Source organism: Euprymna scolopes, chromosome 10 (assembly GCF_053919585.1).
Source record: "Euprymna scolopes isolate OS-2025 chromosome 10, ASM5391958v1, whole genome shotgun sequence".
Classification (NCBI taxonomy): domain Eukaryota; kingdom Metazoa; phylum Mollusca; class Cephalopoda; order Sepiida; family Sepiolidae; genus Euprymna; species Euprymna scolopes.
In genome coordinates this window covers 18,223,840-18,244,060 of record NC_136491.1, presented here as the reverse complement: position 1 = coordinate 18,244,060, position 20,221 = coordinate 18,223,840, and the positions used below count along the sequence as shown (strand labels likewise).

General features: G+C 31.6%; 1 protein-coding gene across 7 annotated transcripts in view; it reads left to right on the top strand.

Annotated features, from left to right (window-relative positions):
• The window catches only part of LOC145285823 (E3 ubiquitin-protein ligase UBR4-like), a 350,597-nt gene that overhangs the window by 87,642 nt on the left and 242,734 nt on the right, over positions 1 to 20,221 (top strand). For 5 of the 7 annotated variants that reach the window (XM_080134243.1, XM_080134244.1, XM_080134247.1 and 2 more), the window contains exons 28-31: positions 1,395 to 1,473; positions 2,856 to 2,946; positions 12,048 to 12,080; positions 17,025 to 17,146. In XM_080134243.1, the coding sequence (XP_079990369.1) occupies positions 1,395 to 1,473; positions 2,856 to 2,946; positions 12,048 to 12,080; positions 17,025 to 17,146 (325 nt within the window). The remainder of the gene's footprint in view (positions 1 to 1,394; positions 1,474 to 2,855; positions 2,947 to 12,047; positions 12,081 to 17,024; positions 17,147 to 20,221) is intronic. The other 2 variants (XM_080134245.1, XM_080134248.1) reach the window with 1 other exon arrangement.

Here is a 20,221-nt window from a genome sequence, read left to right as displayed (position 1 = left end):
AATTTTTCCGTGATTAGCAGATATGGCTTGCTGATGCATAATAATAGTGAAGTGTTTTTTTTTTTTTTACATGGGGGTCACCACTGCGGTCTCTCCATTAACGAACGCATTCTACTATGGCATATGTTTTTTTTTCGACTATATGAAATTGCGTTTCAGAGGGATTTAATAACCGGGAAAATAACGCTGCAGATCATCCAGCTTGTGCCTTCGATAGCTTTTAACAAACGACAATTCATCATCGATAACCTTTACAGAAGATTCCGCAATGTTTTTCCTGAGCTCTTCGAAGGAGCTTACAACCATGAAAAACATTGGAAATTGTTTATTTTCAACCAGTGGGCGAATTTTGCATAGTAGGTAAACCTACAGAGACACCTTTTTAACGATTTTGAGTTGGAAGGGGGAGACATTTGCAAAAGAGGTCTTAAACGCTCAGGATCGGGTTGAAGAGTTCCATTACAAATTTTATATCCAAGTACGTGAATAGATCAAAGTGAAAACTTTGACTTTTCCTGGTTTATTTTTAGGTTGTACGTAAAGTCAGCCTTTAATGCTCCAAACTTATGTTGTGCTTTTCCTGCGTCCTACTACAAATTGTTATGTCGTTCAAATAAGAAAAGGTTCCAGACAATCTGTTATCAGAAATAAAAGAATTCATGAAATGTAGAAACCCCATTTGTGACAACCCTGGGTATTCGTTTAAATTGATATAGACGATTTCTAGCTTGGAAGGTCATATAAGAGCAAATTTCAATCTGATCGTATACTTTAGGCAAGTCAATTATACTGAAGATATGATTCTGGGCTATTTGGTTTATAAGATCTTCGATTTGTGGCAAGGGGTATACAACAAGAAAATTATTTTTATTGGAATCCTTTGAGATGAGTAATTTGTATATTTATTTAAATAAATATACAATTTATTCATCTCAAAGGATTCCAATAAAAATAATATATAATACCAAAGCAGAGGATTAGTTGGCCAACAACAACTATGGAAGGCAGTAATTACTGAGGATACAATTAAGAGACTCGGCATTTCTATCCCATCACAGTTAACCACCTGAAGAAGGCCAGAGGAATAGTTGGCCGAAACATTGTGAAACAACAACTATAAAAATGAGGATAACTGTACGCAAATAAATAAATATACAATTTTATTGTTTATCCCTAAGTAATAGGAGAATGGTCAACTGATTACTTTTATTATTCTCTAATTTATTTGTTCTTAATTATAAATATTGGCTATTTTATACATAAACTAACTGTTCAGAAAAATTTAATTTTATTTTCTCTCAGTAAAAGAAAACTATATGTAGATAGACGTAACTTTGTGAATGAGGCATTTTCAATTTTGGCTTCATTTTTATTTAAACCATTTTTTATTACAGGGCAAGCTCAATTTTCTGTAAACAATTCCCTTCGGCATGTGCTACAAGCTTTAGTTCGTTTCTGTGGAGATATTGTCAAGTAAGTAAATGTCTTCAAAAGTATAATAAATTTCATTCGTTAAAAAAAAATGTAACAACTACAGGGTTAATCATGTTTTTTCTGGTTAAGTATGGGATATCACATTTGATAAAATAGTAAGGCTAAATGCTGCTTAGGAGCTTTAAAAAAAAAAAAAGTCATTACTATGATAGGTCCTGCACTGTCAACCAAGCTTCAATCCCTGTCCCATCACTGCAGTGTTGCATTCCTGTGTTTATTTTACAAGTATTTTAAGTGTATGTACTCTGATGAATTCATAGCATTGGTGCCCTTCACAACACAAATACCTTCAGCTAATCTGAAAAGCAGCAAAATCCCTCGCCTTCACTATAAAAGTCCCCTGACATTGGGGAACTTTTTACTCTTAAAGTTTCTTCCTTTATACTGCTAGACTTTGGAATTACTCCCTGTATCCTGCTTTTCTGACTGAATTAACATGCAGAAATTTAACTATAATGTGAACAAACATCTCGCTGCCCAACTCTCTAATTAGTGTCCTTGTAGGCATGATCCCTAATTCCCAGTAAGCCCTATGTCTTAGTGGCAATTTGCTTTGTTGTGGGTGAATATGAGTTTAAACGGAATATAAATTAAGCAACGAGTGAGCCTGGCCCGTATCAGATGAGCGACTATTTGTGAAGGCGAGGCGCTGTATGTACCGCAAAGTAACATACCATGTTGAGAAACTGGTGTGGTCTATCCTTCTCTCAAGGGTATATGGGACTCTCTCAAGCCATGGTAAGCATACCATCTAGTGATGGCGTCATGATAAAAAATACCCTTGATAGCCCCGGTGAAGCATCACATATTCAGCTACCAACAAGATTTGAATTACACTACAAACTCGTGTAGTGAGTTCAATCTCACTATGGCCGTGCTGGATGGGATGGATGAGTTTAAAAAAAAACTTTTCTGGGTACATTTATTTTGAAAAGAGTGGGTCCTGTGTCCATATTTCCGATGGAGAATAAATCAAAATCTAACTCATAACATTTTGTTTTTATGTTTGCTGTTTCAAATTTCATCAAAATCTCTCCAGTAGATTTTGAATCGATGGATACATTTATTCTGAAGGAATGCTCTTTAGAAAGAAGGTGAAATGCATTTAGGTGGATTTAATTTTGTACTTAAATTATATATAAAAATAGGATTTTTAAACTTACATTTTAATTTACTCTATTGCATTATTGATTTCAATAAATATTTGATTGATAGTAAATTCTTTAAAAAATTATTCAATATGACATTGAAAAAAGATAGACATATGAAGTGGTATCATATTTTATTAATATAGAAGCCAAAATTTTATCTTTTTATCATTGAACTTAGTTTAAAAAAAAATATTTTTTCTAATTTTTTAGTTGTTGTCCTGAAACCACCAGCAATGCTGAATATGTGAAAGCACTTTTCCCACTTCTGTTTGATGCTTCCACAGAATATCTGGTGGATATGGTAAGTTAATGCCACTACAAACATGGTACCTCACTCGTATATCAGATTGTCTTTAATTAGCCTTTGTGGTTGCATTTAAAACAAAATGTTCAAGAGATTCTAATATTGGGATGTTTTTGAGGTGTGTCTTCATGTAGTTTGCAAAGTTCAACAATTCATAAATGTTTATCAAAAAGTTGTTGACAGCAAATGTTTTCCTGTTTCTCAAACTCGACTAACAATTCTTTTTTCAGCACACTCATATTACGCAGTATTTTTCATAAGCAAGAACTAATTTGATTGCAATTTTCTATGGGTCAAGTTGTCTCTCCCTTAATTTATAGCATGATAGCAAACTTGAAGAAAGTTTTGTATCATTTTTATTTCTGGATTTTTTTGTTTTTAAATTTTGTTCTTGTTCAGAATTACTTTCGTATAAAAAAAAAAATGAAAGTGAAGAAAAATCTGTATGCCCTTGTGACGAAACAAAAAATATATTCCAAAAATCACGTAAAGTTATCAAGTAATTTTATTTTATGAAGAAAATCATTTTAAATGATTAATAGGAATTCATAGGCATTACAACATAAATCTGGTAAATATGAATTATTGTTGAGTCATCTCCCTTTTTCGTCTCCCGATTTATCAGAGAGGGACCTATGTTTTCAGTGGCGTCCGTTAGTCCGGACAATTGCTAGATAACCCTCCATTAGTTTTTCTTGAATTTTGTCATAAATTGTATTTCATTAAATAGATGTGCATAGTAAAAAAAAATTTTTTTTTTTTTTTTTTTTTTTTTTTTTCAAAAATTCCCGTTGCGTCCTTGGGCTCAAGAGTTCAAAAATGCTCCAAAATGGCCAAAAATGACACTTTTTCCCCATAACTTTGGATTCATCCATTAGATTTTTCTGAAACTTGGCCAAAACGTGGAGCCCATTGTTCTTAATATAAATCCAGTATGAATGACCCGGGCAAAATTCTGGTTCTCATCCTCAGGGACTTTGTGCTAAAAACGACCCTTTTTGTGGTTCTTTTTTCATATTTCTCAACAAATACTTGATATGTCTGACTATACAGTGGTTAACTCAAATATACATGTGTTAAGGCCTGAAACTGCACCATTATCTATTTACACTGGGATTCGGCATCCCCAGGGGCTCAAAAGAGATCAAAAATGCCCCAAAGTGGCAAAAAATGACACTTTTTGCCATAGAGCGTGTGATCCATCCATTAGATTTCCCTGAAACTTGGCCAAAATGTGGAGGCCATTGTTCTTAAGATAAATTCAGTATGGGTGACCCTAGCAAAATTTTGGTTCGCATCGCTCTGGGACTTTTAAGGCTAAAAAAAACATGCCTTTTGGGGCTCTTTTTTCATATTACTCAAAAACTTGATATATAGAGGTTTTCCATGGTACTGAATTCAAATATACATGTTTTAAGGCGGGGAACTGCACTGTTTGTCCATTTTCACTGAGATTCGGCATTCTTAGGAGCTCAAAAGGGGTCACAAATGCCCCCAATTGCAAAAAATTACACTTTTTACCCCATAACTTTTGCCCCATGCATTAGATTTTTCTGAAACTTGATGAAAATGTGAAGGCAACGTTGGCCCTTCACACTTCTCACATTCATCATTTCTTCACTATTTTTTTGTGGCGTCATCTCACATGCAGCACAAGAGGGGGACCACGCACGCGTGGCTTGTTTTTCTTGAAAATTTTTTTCAAAATCGCGGTCAAGACAGTTACATATCGGATTTGATTTTTTTTTTTTTTTTTTTTTTTTTTTTAACTCACCAAAATTTAATTTTCTTAATTAAAAATAAAACTACTTGATCAATTTATGTGAAGTTTGGAATATGGCTTTTTCATTTTGTCACAGCTAAGTACATGCTACAGATTTCTCTATTTGTTTTAATATTTTTTAAATATTCTGGATAAGAACCATTTTTTAACTTTTGCATGAATTATAGAACTAATCAAGTAAATTTTAGCTTTTCAAAAAACAAATTAAAACAGTTTGTATAAATTATTGTCATATTAATGGTAAAATTGTTAGCACATCGGATAGTTAGTTTGTTAACGTTCTTGGTATTTTTATTGCATTTAAAAATAAAGCATGAACACTTGTTTTTATGACCATGTTTAAGTGTTCCAAAAATTCCTAAGTTTAAAAAACTATAAAAAAAAAAAAAAAAGTAATGGAAAATAGGTTCATAAAATATTTTTATATCTAACATTTAAAATAATTTTCAAAGAACAGGGTTTTATAGTTGAATGCATTTCCTTATGTCAACCTGTTACAGATCGAAGTTATCAACCAAGATTAACAGTCTTCACTCAACCAAGTCAAACAGCTTTTCAAGCACCGAACATTTGCTCAAGTTCGTTCGTTCTTTTACAATCGACATCTGGTGCATTTCATGAAGACACGTCTGACTCTAACCTGTTCCACATCATTCCCAAGAATGAATTCCATTGGCATAATTACACTTATAATGTTATTATATAGTTAGAAAAGACAAAACAAGAAATTGCTTGTTATTGTATTTAGATTCTAAGTATTTACGATATTGAAATATCTGCGCTAAATTAGGACTAAAGAAATGAAACACATTTTTTTATCATGTTAAAATATAAGAAACTACTAAAATCTATACTTATAAAAGTTTGTGGATTGTTTTTACTTTATTCATTTATTTTTTTTGCTTATTTGCTTGTAATATTTATTTGCATAAAACTATAACATGTGATGCAAAATTGGAAGGAGTGAAAAAAGGCCGATAATTTGTCTTAATTGACTTGACTAGTTTCATTGCTGAGAGGAATAGTGATGCGTCTCTTTGTTTCACAATACATGTATGATCTGTATTGTGTGGTTAAAATAAGCTTCTAATGTTGCTGCTTTGAGGGATAGATTCAATTTACTGGTTATTTTGTCTATGATATTTTCAAGCATTTCTTATGTACAAGCCCTCAACTAAGTTGTCGAGCAGCAAAATGCCATCCCTTCACTGTTGCAGTACAAAGATGGCAGTAAGCTTTTTACTCTAATTGCTTTGTAGCAACCGCTATATACTGCCAGAATAAATCTTTGGCAGAGACATCTAGCAATCACCGTTTTCAACAGGCATGCGTATGAAGTACACGCAAGACAACTATGTTGTGATTTGCCCATCCACACACATGCAATAAAAGAACTACGTTATATTTCGCATGTAGTGAAACAACAAATAGTCCGGAATGTTCTAGAACATACATATATAAGATTAAGCCCACGAAAATCAAATTAGTTCAGGATGCAGTTCTATGAGTAAACCTCATCGCTGCATGACTGTCTTGTAGGATGTTAAATCACCAACATGACTTCGCGCGCGCCATGCACCTTAAATTCTCAGCATGGAAAGTTACCATATCGAATGAGGATTAATTCTTTTCGACAAGTTTTTTCAAATTGTTGTTTCCATATGTAATGAACACATACACACGCAAGACGCTTATGTTTTAATGATCATTTTCTTTTCTCTCCGGAAAATAACCACGTGTCTCCCTTTGTTTATGAAAATCTGTAATCAAACTTTTTGCCTTTTCTACAGGACATTCTTATTAGCAAAGGCTGTCTAATGAACATTTTTGGCAAAAACCCTTAACGTTAAAATGATTTGAATTACTGTTTCTTAAACATGTAAATAAATATTATTTTAGCCCAGTATAGCGATTTTGAGTTTTGTCAAATGCTGTTATTTTTCCAAAGTTATTCACTCTTTTATAATTGATATGGATGTGAATGTGACACGGTAGAACTCTTCTGTAAATAAGAAATCTCGTTAAATTTAACTCCAACCGTCTCAGTGATACTCTATCACTTTCGACTTATGGATATCCCTGCACCTGCAACCTTGCATTCAACAGATTTCTCTTACAGCTTCTTTTATTGAACTGCTAGACTCTGGAAAAAATAGCCTCCATTTTTGGTCCGCCGACAAGAGGGATTGGACCTAGTAATTCATTCCTGTTTGCTCATACTTTTCTCAACAACCACATCCTGAAATTTTGGAAATTTTGCACAAACATTCATGGTGGGAGTAAATTTTTGCCAGAACAGATTTTCCAAGATAATTCTAGTTGCCCTTCTCCTCCTTCCTCCTCCAGGGACCATTTTAGGGGTAAAATTGCCAAAATATCATTCATCCATCAGTTTGTTCGCACTTTTCTCAATAACCACTTGTTGAATTGTTTTTGAAATTTTACACAAACATTAGTCATGGTGTAAGTAAATTTTTCACTTGTGGAGGGGGATCGTTACCTTTACTGTACTAACATGTGGATGTTTAAATGTAATTCGAATAGACATCTCACTGCTCAACTCCTCACATAATCCCCTGTAGACATGATCTCCAAGTGGCAATATACTTTGCTTGAGGTGGATAAGAATTATATATATTTATATATATATATAAATATATATAAAAGAGAGAGAAAGAGATTTATCCTCTTCCTTTCACAATTCGGTAAGATTTGTATCTTGTCTTGTTTTGTTGTTTTTATCCACCCTTCATGAAAGTCGGATTGGATACAAGATCAAGCCTCAATCTAGGACACAATGAGCACCACAAGTAAATTCAAGGCCAGTCTAAAACAATCTATTAAAACTGTCCAAATCTGACTCCCTGCTTGCTTGCTTGATTGTCCCTTTTATTTTCTCCTCCTGAGGTGGGAGGGGTTATACAAGATGGGTTTACTTTAGGGGATATTAAGCATTCAAAATAATATTTACATGCTGAATGGGGGGGGGGAGAATAAAATTGCTTGTCACTGAACATATATATATATATATATATATATATCGAAAATTGATGTCGGCATGCATTCATGTCTGAATAGCATAGTTCCCCAGTCCAATACAGAAAAGAAGCAGAAGAGAAAGCTTGGAGTTTCGTAAGAATTTTAGTCATTATCAGGATGGCGAGTTCTTTTGCGGCTGGAAAAAAACAATTTGGGCTCTGAATAATCAGGGGCATTGGTCACATTGTATTGTGGGGAGTAGTTGTGATTGGTTGGCTCTTTGTTGCCGTTTGGTTATTAGATTGGCTCTTCTATTTTCTTTGAATGGGCTTGTAACCACTTTGACTCTGTTTTTCCATTCATGTTTCTTGTTCGATGTAGCTTCAAAGGTGTTTGAATCTATATTGGCCTCACCTAGAAATTTCTTCAGCTGGTCTTTGAATCTAAACAGCGGGTGGCCTCAGAGTCGATTTCCTGCATTTAGTTGACTGAAGAGCACTTGCTTTGGCAGTCTAGTGTCCTCCATGTGAGCCACATGGCCAGACCATCTCCATCGGTGTTTCGTGATCAAGGCCTCAATGCTGGTGACATTGGCTCTCTTGAGGACAGTTATGTTGAACACATAATCTTACCACTTAATTCACATGAAATAAAGTGATCCATCAAAGCAACTTGTCAGAGCCCTTCTCGATCACTTGCAGGCTTAAACAGAGCTGTGTGCTGGCACTGACACTGTTCTCTCTCTATCTCGTGGCCATGATATTTGAAGTCCCCCAAAACAAGTTCAGGTTTGATGGAGGAATTTTCAAACTGGTCAGATTAAAATCAAGACGAATGACCAACACCATCAAAGTGACGGAACTGCAATATAAAGATGATAATGCTGTCATGGCCCAATCCCCAGATGAACTCCAACAGTCTGGACAATTTTCATGCCGTGTACTCGTGCCTTGGTCTAACAATTAAATCATTGCCAGGGGAAGTTGTGTTAGACTTTAACATCACCATGGATGGCACCACCATAGAATGCGTCGAGCACTTCCCATACCTGGGCAGCATTCTTTCCACTCAAGCTAATTGCTCCAAAGAAATCAAAAACCGACTACAGGCAGGCCACACCACATTTGGAAGACTGTCCACCAGGGTCTCGAATAACAAGAATCTAATCATCCAGACAAATGTGATGGTGTACAACACCATAGTTGTCTCCACCCTATTATATGTGTGTGAGACCTGGACCATCTACAATAAAGACCTTAAAAAAACTTGAACAGTGCCACCAGAAAAAACTGCTGATATTGAAAATAGATGACTTCATAAAGGATGAATGGTGGTTATCAAAAGTTGTCATTATGTTTGTTTGAAAGCAACAACAGCAACTTCTGCTAGCTACTGCTTCTTTATCAACCAATCTTAACATTAAGAAATTATATATATATATTTATTTATAAACAAATAAATATGAAACAAAGTATTAAGGAGAAAGAGAATGGAAGAGTCTATTAAATCATAAGATATTTTGACTTTGTGAACTCCTTTGACTTTTTAATACTTAAAAAAACCAAAAAAAAAACCCAAAAAAAACATGATTAGCAACTAATGAAAAAGTTAAAAAAATTTAACAGATACTGATTAATGCTAAAAAAAAATACATCTTATGTTATAAAACCAGATCAAAATACTTAAGTTCAAATATATTTTTTGTTTTATTAAAGGTTGTTCAGTTTCAATTGCAAAATACTTTTATTAATTACTCAAAGCAATGTCTCGGTTCATCATCAGTCACTACAAAGTGGCTTTTTTTTTTTTTTTTTTTAACCAAATTTCAAACACATTGGCTGTTAGAATTATTTAATTAAAAAAAATAAAAAAGTAATTTTCTGAAGTGTTTTTTTTTTTTTTATCACAATCTAATAAATTATATTTTACTTTTAATTTGTTTCTATAGTTATTTTTTCCTAGTGGTAGTTAAAAGATGGATGGTCTGGTCTATGATTATAGTTGAGTAGTTACACACAGATATTTATGTATATAATGAGCACCACAGTCATCATTATTATTATAGAGTGAAAATAAGAAAAATATACTTCCCCCTTTGCTTGAAGTAATATTTATTTTTATGAAACCAACAATATTAGAGCTAAATTTTGACACAAAAGAACCTTTTACATAATATTAAGAAACAAATAGAAATTAAACAATTTGAATAAACAAAAAATAAATTACAGGTGCAAATGATTTTATGTGTTTAAATTGTTTACTGGTTGGAGATATCAAAAGCTAATTGAGATAGTGATTTGTAAAAAGATTTAAAAGTAAAACATGGCTTAAAATTCTGAATTTTTTAGATGAGGGCTGAATGTTTATATTACTTTTGATCGAATTATTGTTCTCATCTTGAGTGTTATTTCTCTAACGTTTCGATTGGATTGCCCTTTGACCGCCCTCAGACATGTTGGTGGTTGTTTGAAAAGAAAACAGTTACTGGGTCTGTAGATATTTTCGTATTCTTTGAGTTAGTAACTACGGAACCAGTAACTTTTCTCTTTTCTTTCCAAACAACAGCCAACATGTCTGAGGACAGTTGAAGGATAATCTGACCGAAACATTGCACAAATAACACTCAAGATGAGAACAATAGTCTGATCAATACCAGTAATATAAAACATGACTTTTTTTTTTTTTTTTTTTTTTTTTTAGAGCATGATATTTTATTTATTTAAAAAAAAAATTTTTTTTGTTTTTAAATTTTTAGAGCATGGTATTTTTTTTATTTCATTTTTTTTTTTTTAAATTATTCAGACTACTATTCTCATCTTGGTTGTTATATTCAAAACGATTCTGCAGATTTAACCTCCAATCTTCTTCAGGTGCATCTTTTCAAACTTTATAACCTGTGTAATGATTCCTATCGACAAGTGAATGAATTATAGCCCTAATTATTAAAGTCTTCTTCTTCTATTGTAATTTAAAATCTGTTTGGTTGCTTCAAAGTAAGATATTCACATGAAAAATATGTTGCAAATAATTTCTTCACTCTGCTTGGCAGCACAGTATCTAGTGGATGTATCACTTAGGAGCAGAATTAGTTATGTCGATGTTCTTTCAAATCCAAACATATGGTATCATTAAACCTGTTACCAAACGTCAATCCTACAACTGGTTGAGGGGTGATGGTCTTCTAAACCTCTGAACAAGAATCACAAACTAGTTTGATTTGATGCAGAAATTCCTTGTCATGAAATACTTTACTGCCTTTAACCAAAGCTATTAATTTCTTTTTAGATGCATGAGCAAACTGTCATTTCTAAGCCTTCCTCTTTCTTTCACCTCGAGAATATCTTTAAGTTTCACAATGTAAGACTATGATTGGTGCATTTTTAATCTCTAAAAGATTATTAGTTTGTGGAAGATTATAATGTGCTGAAGTCGTGGTTTGTAATTTAAGATATCTGCCAAAAATGCAACAGCTATCGTTTTTAAAATTTATTATTGCAGTTTTTATTGATTTATGACTTAATTACAGGGTTCAACCTTAATATCACCTTTGATACCTCTTATATCCCTTACTGTTACAGAAAATTTAACTATTTTAAAAGCTCTTACCTTCACTTCATCTCCAAAGCAAATATTCTGTTAGACCTAACGCTATATAGTAGTTTAAATGATAAAAGTTATTAGTCTACATCTGTAAAATTCTAAAACATTATTTAGTTAAATAACATTTTCAATTTTATTTATTGAAATTAGAATTTTCTACATGGCTTTGCAGAAAATAATTAAATCTTTATAACCCAAAACTATATTTCACAAAAATAAGATTGAAATATCCAATAAATTCCTTTTATACTGTTGTAAATAAAATAATATTTTTTTTTTGATTCTAGTGAATAAACTTTGAAGTTCTAATCTTAAAACTTTGTTTTAACATAACCAATGATGGAAGCGTAATAATTGTGGGGGAAGGGGGATAGTTTCTCCAGATAATAGAAAATTATGTTGCCGAAAATAAACCTCATGCACCTTCAATAAGGTCTAATGGTGGAATGAAATTTGGCAGGAGGAGAGATGAGCTTGGGACACATGCACTAATGTTAAAGAGGATGAGCAATTGATTACTCTAAATGGAACTAATTTTTCAGTAATGTGTGATTCTTGCTGACAACTAACCAGCTTATTTGAATCATTTCTCTACTCGAGTGATCGTTGGCTTTGCTTCCAAATAACTTGATTTGATTCATAAATGTTTTGCATCACAATTTCTGCTTTTAACCCCAACACTCTTTCCTGAAACGTGACTATAGGATTTTCTTCTGTGCAACTTTTTAACTTTTAGTTTGGTATTATGATCAGTGGAATAAAACTAGAGGTGAGTGCATCATTTTATGTTTATTTGTTTGCATGTCATGCACAGTTTCATGAAGATTTAGTCCCAGATTGTCCATTGTCTTCCATTTAGAATTAAGAGGTGGATTTTGAATACAGTTAAACTGTATTAGTAACATCCTCTAGCAATAAGTGTTATGTATTCGGAGTCACAATTGCTACAGAATAGTTGTCACTTATTTCTAACATATTTTGTATCGTTATTTTCAATAGTTTTGAAAAAAAAAAAAAAAAAAAAATAGGTGGAGAGTGATGATTTATTGTTCAATTAAAATGTCAGTATTTTTAGAATTTGAAATGTTTAAAAAATGCTTCATTTTAAATAATCATCAGTTATTCAAACTTCTAGATATAATTTATTAAATATTTTGAACTTTTGAACAAATTTATCAATGAGCAAATGAAAACTATGAAAAAAATGTCCTTTCCTCTTATTTAAATCATGATCAAAGTTTAAAATCTATCTCATTTTTGATGAGATTTTTATTTTAAATTCACTTTGCATTTCTTTTGATATTTTAATGATTGGACAATTTTATTTTTAATTGTAAGCTATTCAAATTCAGGAGATGTGTATAATTTCCGTGTGTGAATGTGTTTGTGATATTTTACCAATTGACTTATATCAGGTGACAATTAGGAAATTATTTATTGTTTTGTATTTGTGTGAATCAATGTTCGTGTAAAAAAATTTTTTTTATTTCTATGTAAATGTCTCCAAATTTTCAGATATTAACTCTTCAAATAATTCCATTTTAAAAAGATTTTTTGATAATTAAAAAAAAAAAAAAAAATTGGAAATTTTATAATTTCCACTGTAATAAGAAATGTTATGTTCTTATTGCATTGAAGACAATTTTTTTTATTGCATGAATTGTTGTATGTTGTGTTGAATCATTGCAATAACTTCTGTTTGAAATATCAGGGTTCAATTTTTGTGTCTGTTCAACTGCTTTTTATGTCATGTTTATTGTTAATCATTTTGTTTGCAAGTTCTGTTGTCTTAAAGGGAAATGTTTTTGCATATGTAAATGATTTTTATTTGTTAAATCTTGGATTCTTAACTGATAATTTTTGTGACCAGAATCCCAAATTGTTATTTTAATGAACAGTAAAAATAATTTTAGTTTGTACATTTTACAAAATATTCTAACATAGTACTTTTAAAAACTCTATTTTTATTAATCATTCTCTTGAAAGCTTTTGCTTTCCTCTATAAATTAACCCTATGTTTATTTTAAATGTTTAATTTGTGATGTATTTGCAAATTTTCTAAGTTTTTTGAAGTATTATTTTTTAACAAGATTAGCGTTTAATTAGAGAAGTAAACGAAATGAAATGCTTTTTTAAAATAGTGTTTTTTTTTGTTTTTTTTTCATCTAGTAATTATTCATTGAAAAGGTTGAATAATTTGATTAAAAAAAAGTTTAAATGGATCTAATGTAACGTGTCCTATAAAAAAGTCTTCCTTAGGTTTGTAGGTGGCAATGAAAGGTTTGAGAACGAAATAACCCCTCCTCCTCCTGACTTAAGAGAAAATCTCTGAGCATTAATAAACATAAAATTAGAAACTAAATACAATTTTTTCGGACACAGACAAACGTAGGTAAAAAGAATTAAGAAAACAGCTTTTGTTACATTAAAAATACTGTCAGTCCTCTTATGTAAAAAAAAAAAAAGATACTCTGTACTATTTTGATATGAACATTTTGTAAATCTCAAATGACCAAAGTTTTTATTCATACTATCAACATTTTTTTAGCCATAAGCTTGTGTGCAGCTACAAAATTAACGTGCCAATATGATCCTGAAACATGGATTTCTTGACCTGTAAGTGGATTTCTAATGGCCATTTTGAATAAGTCTCAGGAAGGGGGAATTATAACTGTATATCTGAACATGGCAGCAAATAAGATTTTCTTTTGACTGACCCAAGGGATATGCCATAAATTGGATACCACTCATTGATTAAATAAGATTTTTTTATATTTAGTTATAGGCATGGCTACCTACTATTATGGACAATATTAAAAACTTATGTGCAATGTCTTCATAAAATTTCTCTTTATCCTCTTTTAGGCTGAGGGCAAAACAGATACTATGCTTTGATCCTAGGAAAGTGTATTTTAGTCAGAGTTCCACAATAAAAATTGAATGGTGGGAGTCGCTTTAAATAACCCCTCTGTACTACATTTTTTTCTGATACATTCCTCCCTCCTCCCCCAATACAAATTTTAAAGAAAGTGTTGACATTCTATGCTGAAAAAGAATATATTAACCATATGGATGGATCTTGTGTAGCTTATCATTTTTAGCCCTTTATATAATAGATTCCAATTTAATATATATATATATATATATATATATATATATATATATATATATTATATTACATTATTTTACAGTAATATCAACTTTTTCTTTGGTTCATTCATTATTTTGTAATATCTATGTCCATGCATTTTTATAATTATGCTCTTCAGTTGGGCAATTGTTTTATTTTTTATTATTTATTTTGACATCATTCCTTTTGTTAAAGAATTGTGAAAGCTGTTATGTTTGTATTGATATTTTTGTTGTACAACTTTTATGGTATGAAATAAGTAAGAACATGATTTCTATCTAAATTTTTTTTTTTTTTTTTTGCAAACCTCAATATAACTTTTTTGTAATTTCTGTACTATCATAATATTACACGTAAATCATTTTTTAATTTTTTTTTTTATTAAATAACACATTTTTTGAAAATGTTTCAAAAATATAATTTTGGAGGACTCCTTACTGATATCCGTCCTAGATCAGATGTGTACTATGCAACTAATATGGATGATGATTGCTGAGTTCCTTAGCCTTCCATGGTTGTGGGAATGCTGCATTATTTCATGCAGTGTGTCTTGGCTAAGAATAGCCTAGTGATGCCGATCCATTTCCAGGTTTAAGAGCATATATAGCACCAGGTATTACCAAATGGTCACTCATTTTAATACTGACCAGGCTCAATGTTGCTTAACTTTGGTGATCTAATGGGAACCAATGTGTCAATGTGGTTATGTATATGAAATATATGCATACTTCTAAATTTTTAGAACTCAAATTAGTAGTGTTTTGAATTTTTATTTATTTATTTAAAATTGATTAAAAAAACTTTTTTTGTTTTAATTCAAATGAAGAATGAATATAAGTTTTGATATATTTGCCCCGATATTCTCAGTACTGGTTAAGAAATAAGTTTTTGAAAAAAAGAAAAAAGGGTTCCTTAAAGAAGCACATGGTTAATTTCGCCATGCATATGTTTTTATCCATTTTACTGCTATTCCAATTATAGTGTGACCTGTTCAGTAAACACATCTAATCTGGGTGGACGTCGGCAAAAAGCATCAAATTTTGTTATTTTTTTCTTTTCACTTGAATTTGTTCTTTTATTTGTTCCTAGCTTTTGCTACATGTGGCGTTTTCTGTTCTTAATGCTGATTGCTTTGTATTTTTAGTCTTTGCTTCGTTGCAAAAGCATGTTGAACAGATATGTAACTATAAAACTTTTCTTAATTGTACAAAATCTTAGTTGTGAATATATAAGATATAAATAATATCTATATAATAGCTGGGTCAGCTTAAATTGCCTATTACTTTTATTCACAGTTCAATTGTGTTCGACATATCTTTTTTTTTTATGGCCAACGTATTAATGATAAGATGTACTTATCTCGTGTTGCTTGGGAGTGTATTTTCTTGCAATTTATTTTGCTTTTGTTAATTCCTTCCAGAAAAACTTTATCCAAGTCAGAATTATTTTTTAGATATTTTGGAAACAAACTTCCAATTTTTTTCTTCCAAATATTATTATTTGCTCCAATTAAAGGAAAATAACTCTGCTTGAATAAATAGTTACTTTCATGTTTTTAAGGTAGCAATTTGAAAATATTTTTGATCTGGATAAAGTATTTTCTGCAAAAAATTAAATTGAATTACATTCTTAATAACATGCTGCAACTATCTGTAAGAAAAAGTGACAAATTAAAATCAAATATTGACTTTGTAGGAAGAAAGCAATTGATGACAAAGAAATGATAAGGAGACTAATTTTAATTTATATATTAAAAGGAAAAGAGATTAAAGGGTATATTTGCCTGCTATGAACATAACTAGAGAAGAAAAATTACACAATTTTTCTGATGGAAATTTTGCATATTTAATGTTTAAAACATAAATATTAAGTTTGAAAATAAAACTAAAAAAAACAACACTTTAGTGACATGAGACATAAATTACTTTATTAATTTTTCTTTACATGTAAACAAGATCATGTTTACAACTAGTGCGGAAATAGGTGATTCTACTAACATTGCAACTATTATGTAGACATTACAATAAATCGTTTTTATTTAACATATTATTTTTAGATTAAACAATATTTTTACAATACCTTTTTTTTTTTTTTTTTAACTTGGTGTCTATGAGCATAGGAGTTAGGTAATAACAAAGAAATCAGAATATTAATGTGCAGTTTTTATTAGCTTTTTTGAAAGTTCCAGAAATAGAATATTTATTTTTCAGCCTTTTTTTTTTATATTTAATTTTTTAGAAACTTCTGCAAATCTAACAGAAATGCGTTAATATTATAAAGCACGTTATATATCAATGTTTTTATGGTATAAAAGTTCTTCTCTTACTAATCCTATAGACTAAAAACAGTTTAATCATATATCACACGGAATCTATGAATTAAAATAGTTTACTACAAAAAAAAAAAAAAAAATGAAGCAAAATGAAATGGACAAATAATTGAATGAAGGATATTCTAGCTTTAATAACTGTTGGTAAGTAATTTTTTTTATTCCAATGTTAAAATATTTAAATGTATTTCTATTAAAGAAAAAAGAAAAAAAAAAAAGCAATTTCTCAATCTTTATAAATGTTATATTTTTAGGTCACAATGTCACTTGAAAGGTTTCTTGGCGAAGGAGAAGGGGAAGAATTCATTATGAAAACTTATTTGCATGTTTTGGAAGTTTGCCAAGAATTGCTTATTGACTATACCAATGAAACCAGGTTGGATTTTTATTATCTATTTTTAAAAACATTTAAATTTTTATTGATTTGAAATTAATCCTTTTTAAATTTCCTGGTACGTGTATACAGTGTGATAATGTGGTTAGTTGGGTTTTGAAAAAATGATATGAGAATGATACAATAAATGTGTTATACGAGTTTTCAAGCTAAGTTCTGATGATCTCAGGAAGATTAAATTTGAATAGTATAGGAAGATGTGTGCAAAACAGAAGACTTTGTTGGTATGGTCATGTTGGGAGAAAAGTATGCTGGTGCTACCAGATTAGACTGTCTAGTGGCTTCCTGAGATGAAATGCACCTACATTAAACTTCTGTTTTTTTGTTTTCTATTCTCTTTTGTAAAACTTAATTATGTTCTACAAAACAGCCCCTTTCCCCTTCCCCACCCCCTTTTTTTTCCTTCCCCACCCCCTTTTTTTTTCCTTCCCTACTTCCCAACCCTGTCGGTAGGGCACTAGAATACACCGACTGTCCCCCTGCAGAGAGTAAAAGTCTCTCAAAGGGGCCATCTGTTGGCCGTGGGTGGCGACCCGTAATGACTCGGAAAAGGATCCTGGTGGCTAAGCAACTGTTATCTAGGGAAATTAAAGATATCGGTTGCAACACTCCACTTTGGCCTCGTACAAGACTAGACGGGTGGTCGGAGGGGCCCGATCTGATCAATTGGCTAGTTATGTCAAGCCCTAACACATCTTCTACTTTTCTATCAATTTCCTTTAAACCATAACAAATACAGTTGTACCCTGTACCACTATAAACTATATGCATATTTTCCTTTCTTTTCCATGTGTTAGAAGTCGGTGGCTTGGGTCAAATGTGCCAAATGATTAAAGTCATGACATGGCTGTATAGTGCCAGAAGTTACCACAAATGACTTGGATTGTGTAACTAAAGGATTATGGGTGCTCATGGCTCCCATTTGGAACATGTATACTGTTTATGTAGCCCTGGCATGACAAGGCGAATGGGTTTCCCCCTTAACATGCCCCAATATTGGACTCCGAGGTGGGTGGGGAGCATAAACAATGAATTTAAAATATATATATATATGGTCAATCATAAAAACTCCAAGCGCCAACACGTTGACTCTGATGGTTCAGATAATGAACTACATCAAACATCCTCAGAATTTATTTTATTGGAATCCACCGAAGAAACCAAAATAACTGACTTATCACTGTTTATTATACATAAAATTATATCGGCGTATATTACCCCCAAAAAATGTAAAAACTTTAAAAAAATAAAACCCTACTGGTGGAAGTGGAAAGAGAAAAACATGCCACTTTTCTCCTAGGAATGAAAACTTTCCACAACATAAATATCAAAACTTATCCACACAAGAATCTGAATACATCCAAAGGCGTAGAAAAATCGGAAGACCTCTCAATGTACACTACTGAAGAGATAACAAAAGAACTTAAAAACCAAGGAGTGATAAACGTTAAAAAATTACGAAAAAAGAGAATCAGACTATACATACGAACACTTACATTATGCAGTTCGATAGACCCACTATCCCAAAAGAAATTAAAATTGGGTTCAACGTTGAAAAAGTTGAACCCTTTATACCAAACCCACTTCGGTGCTTTAAATGCCAGAAGTTTGGGCATCATGAGGATGCATGTAGTCACCTCAAGTTGTATATCATCCAACATCACTAACCAAGACTCCAAATACGAAATACTAATAAACAAATTGTTATAGTTGGGACCAAACGACTGGCCCAAATTTATAAATGAAATCAAACCAAACATATTATCAACTAATGTTACCAATAAAACAAATTCTCAATCAAAATCAGAACATCCAAGTAAACAAAGTCAATCAAAAGAAAGACCACAAAAATTACGATTACGTCATGCAGATGCTGAAAAAGACTAAACTAAGGAAAAACAAAATCAGTTAAAAGAAAGACCACACAGGTCACCAATACGTCTTCCCCCATGGTGAAAAAAAACACACTTGAAAAACAAACAAAAAATACATCTACCAAAAAACAAAATAATATAAAGAAATTACCACAAACAGAAGCCACTACTACTACTACTACTACAAATAGATTTACGGAATTAGAAGACATGGAAACTGAAGTTACTCTTCAAACCAAAAAAAAAAAAAAAAATCCTCATCAATTACAAGATAATCCAATGGAATTACCGTGGATTGAAGGCAAATTACAATGAAATTTTATTGTTGCAAACCAAATTTAATCCTTTGGTTATTTGTCTCCAAGAAACCTTCCTTAAGAATGAGGACAATTTGAATATAAAACCCTATCAATAATATAACTACATTCATAATACAGGACTTAATAATACTGTAACCCTTTTCCCCCTCCCATTGCAAAACCTAATCCTATTCTGCAAGACAGGGAATAAAAATGACAAAATCCACTATAAAACAACCAAATCAAAAGCTATGAACTAACGATTGAAAATACAAGGAGCTTGAAGAATAAAAATCTCATAAAATAACTGAATACAACATCGAATACTATTCCCAAAATAACTGGACTCGGCATTAAATAACCCACAAAGGATTATCAACATTTTACTGAGACGTCAACGATATACTCTAGTAGTAGATCAAGATTTTATGCATAAAAACATGATCTCTTTGTGCATAGCATCGGGTGACTAATACCTTTATAGGAAAGTCTTGACTGAACATTAACCTGATAGATGCTCATAAGATGGCAACTGAACATGTTTACTTGTGAAAGAATGCAGGCAACCTTTTGGTCGGTGTTGTATTATTAGTAAGATCTGAAATTTATTGATGAGTTTCCCAGAGACGGTTCAATATGTGCAGAGGAAGAGTGAACTGACAAGACCAATATGTGCTTTTATTATGGGAATTTTAAAATTTGACACATAGGTAGCCTGAATTCAGGTGGACATATTTTGGGTGCTTGTGAAGATAGTTGACAGATGGAGTTTTTAAATATGTCCTTGTAACCAAAAATAATATTACTTACTAAATTGTTGTGTCGAAAATAGTAATATATCTAAATATTAGAAAATTTGCCCTCTATCACCCCCACAACAGCGG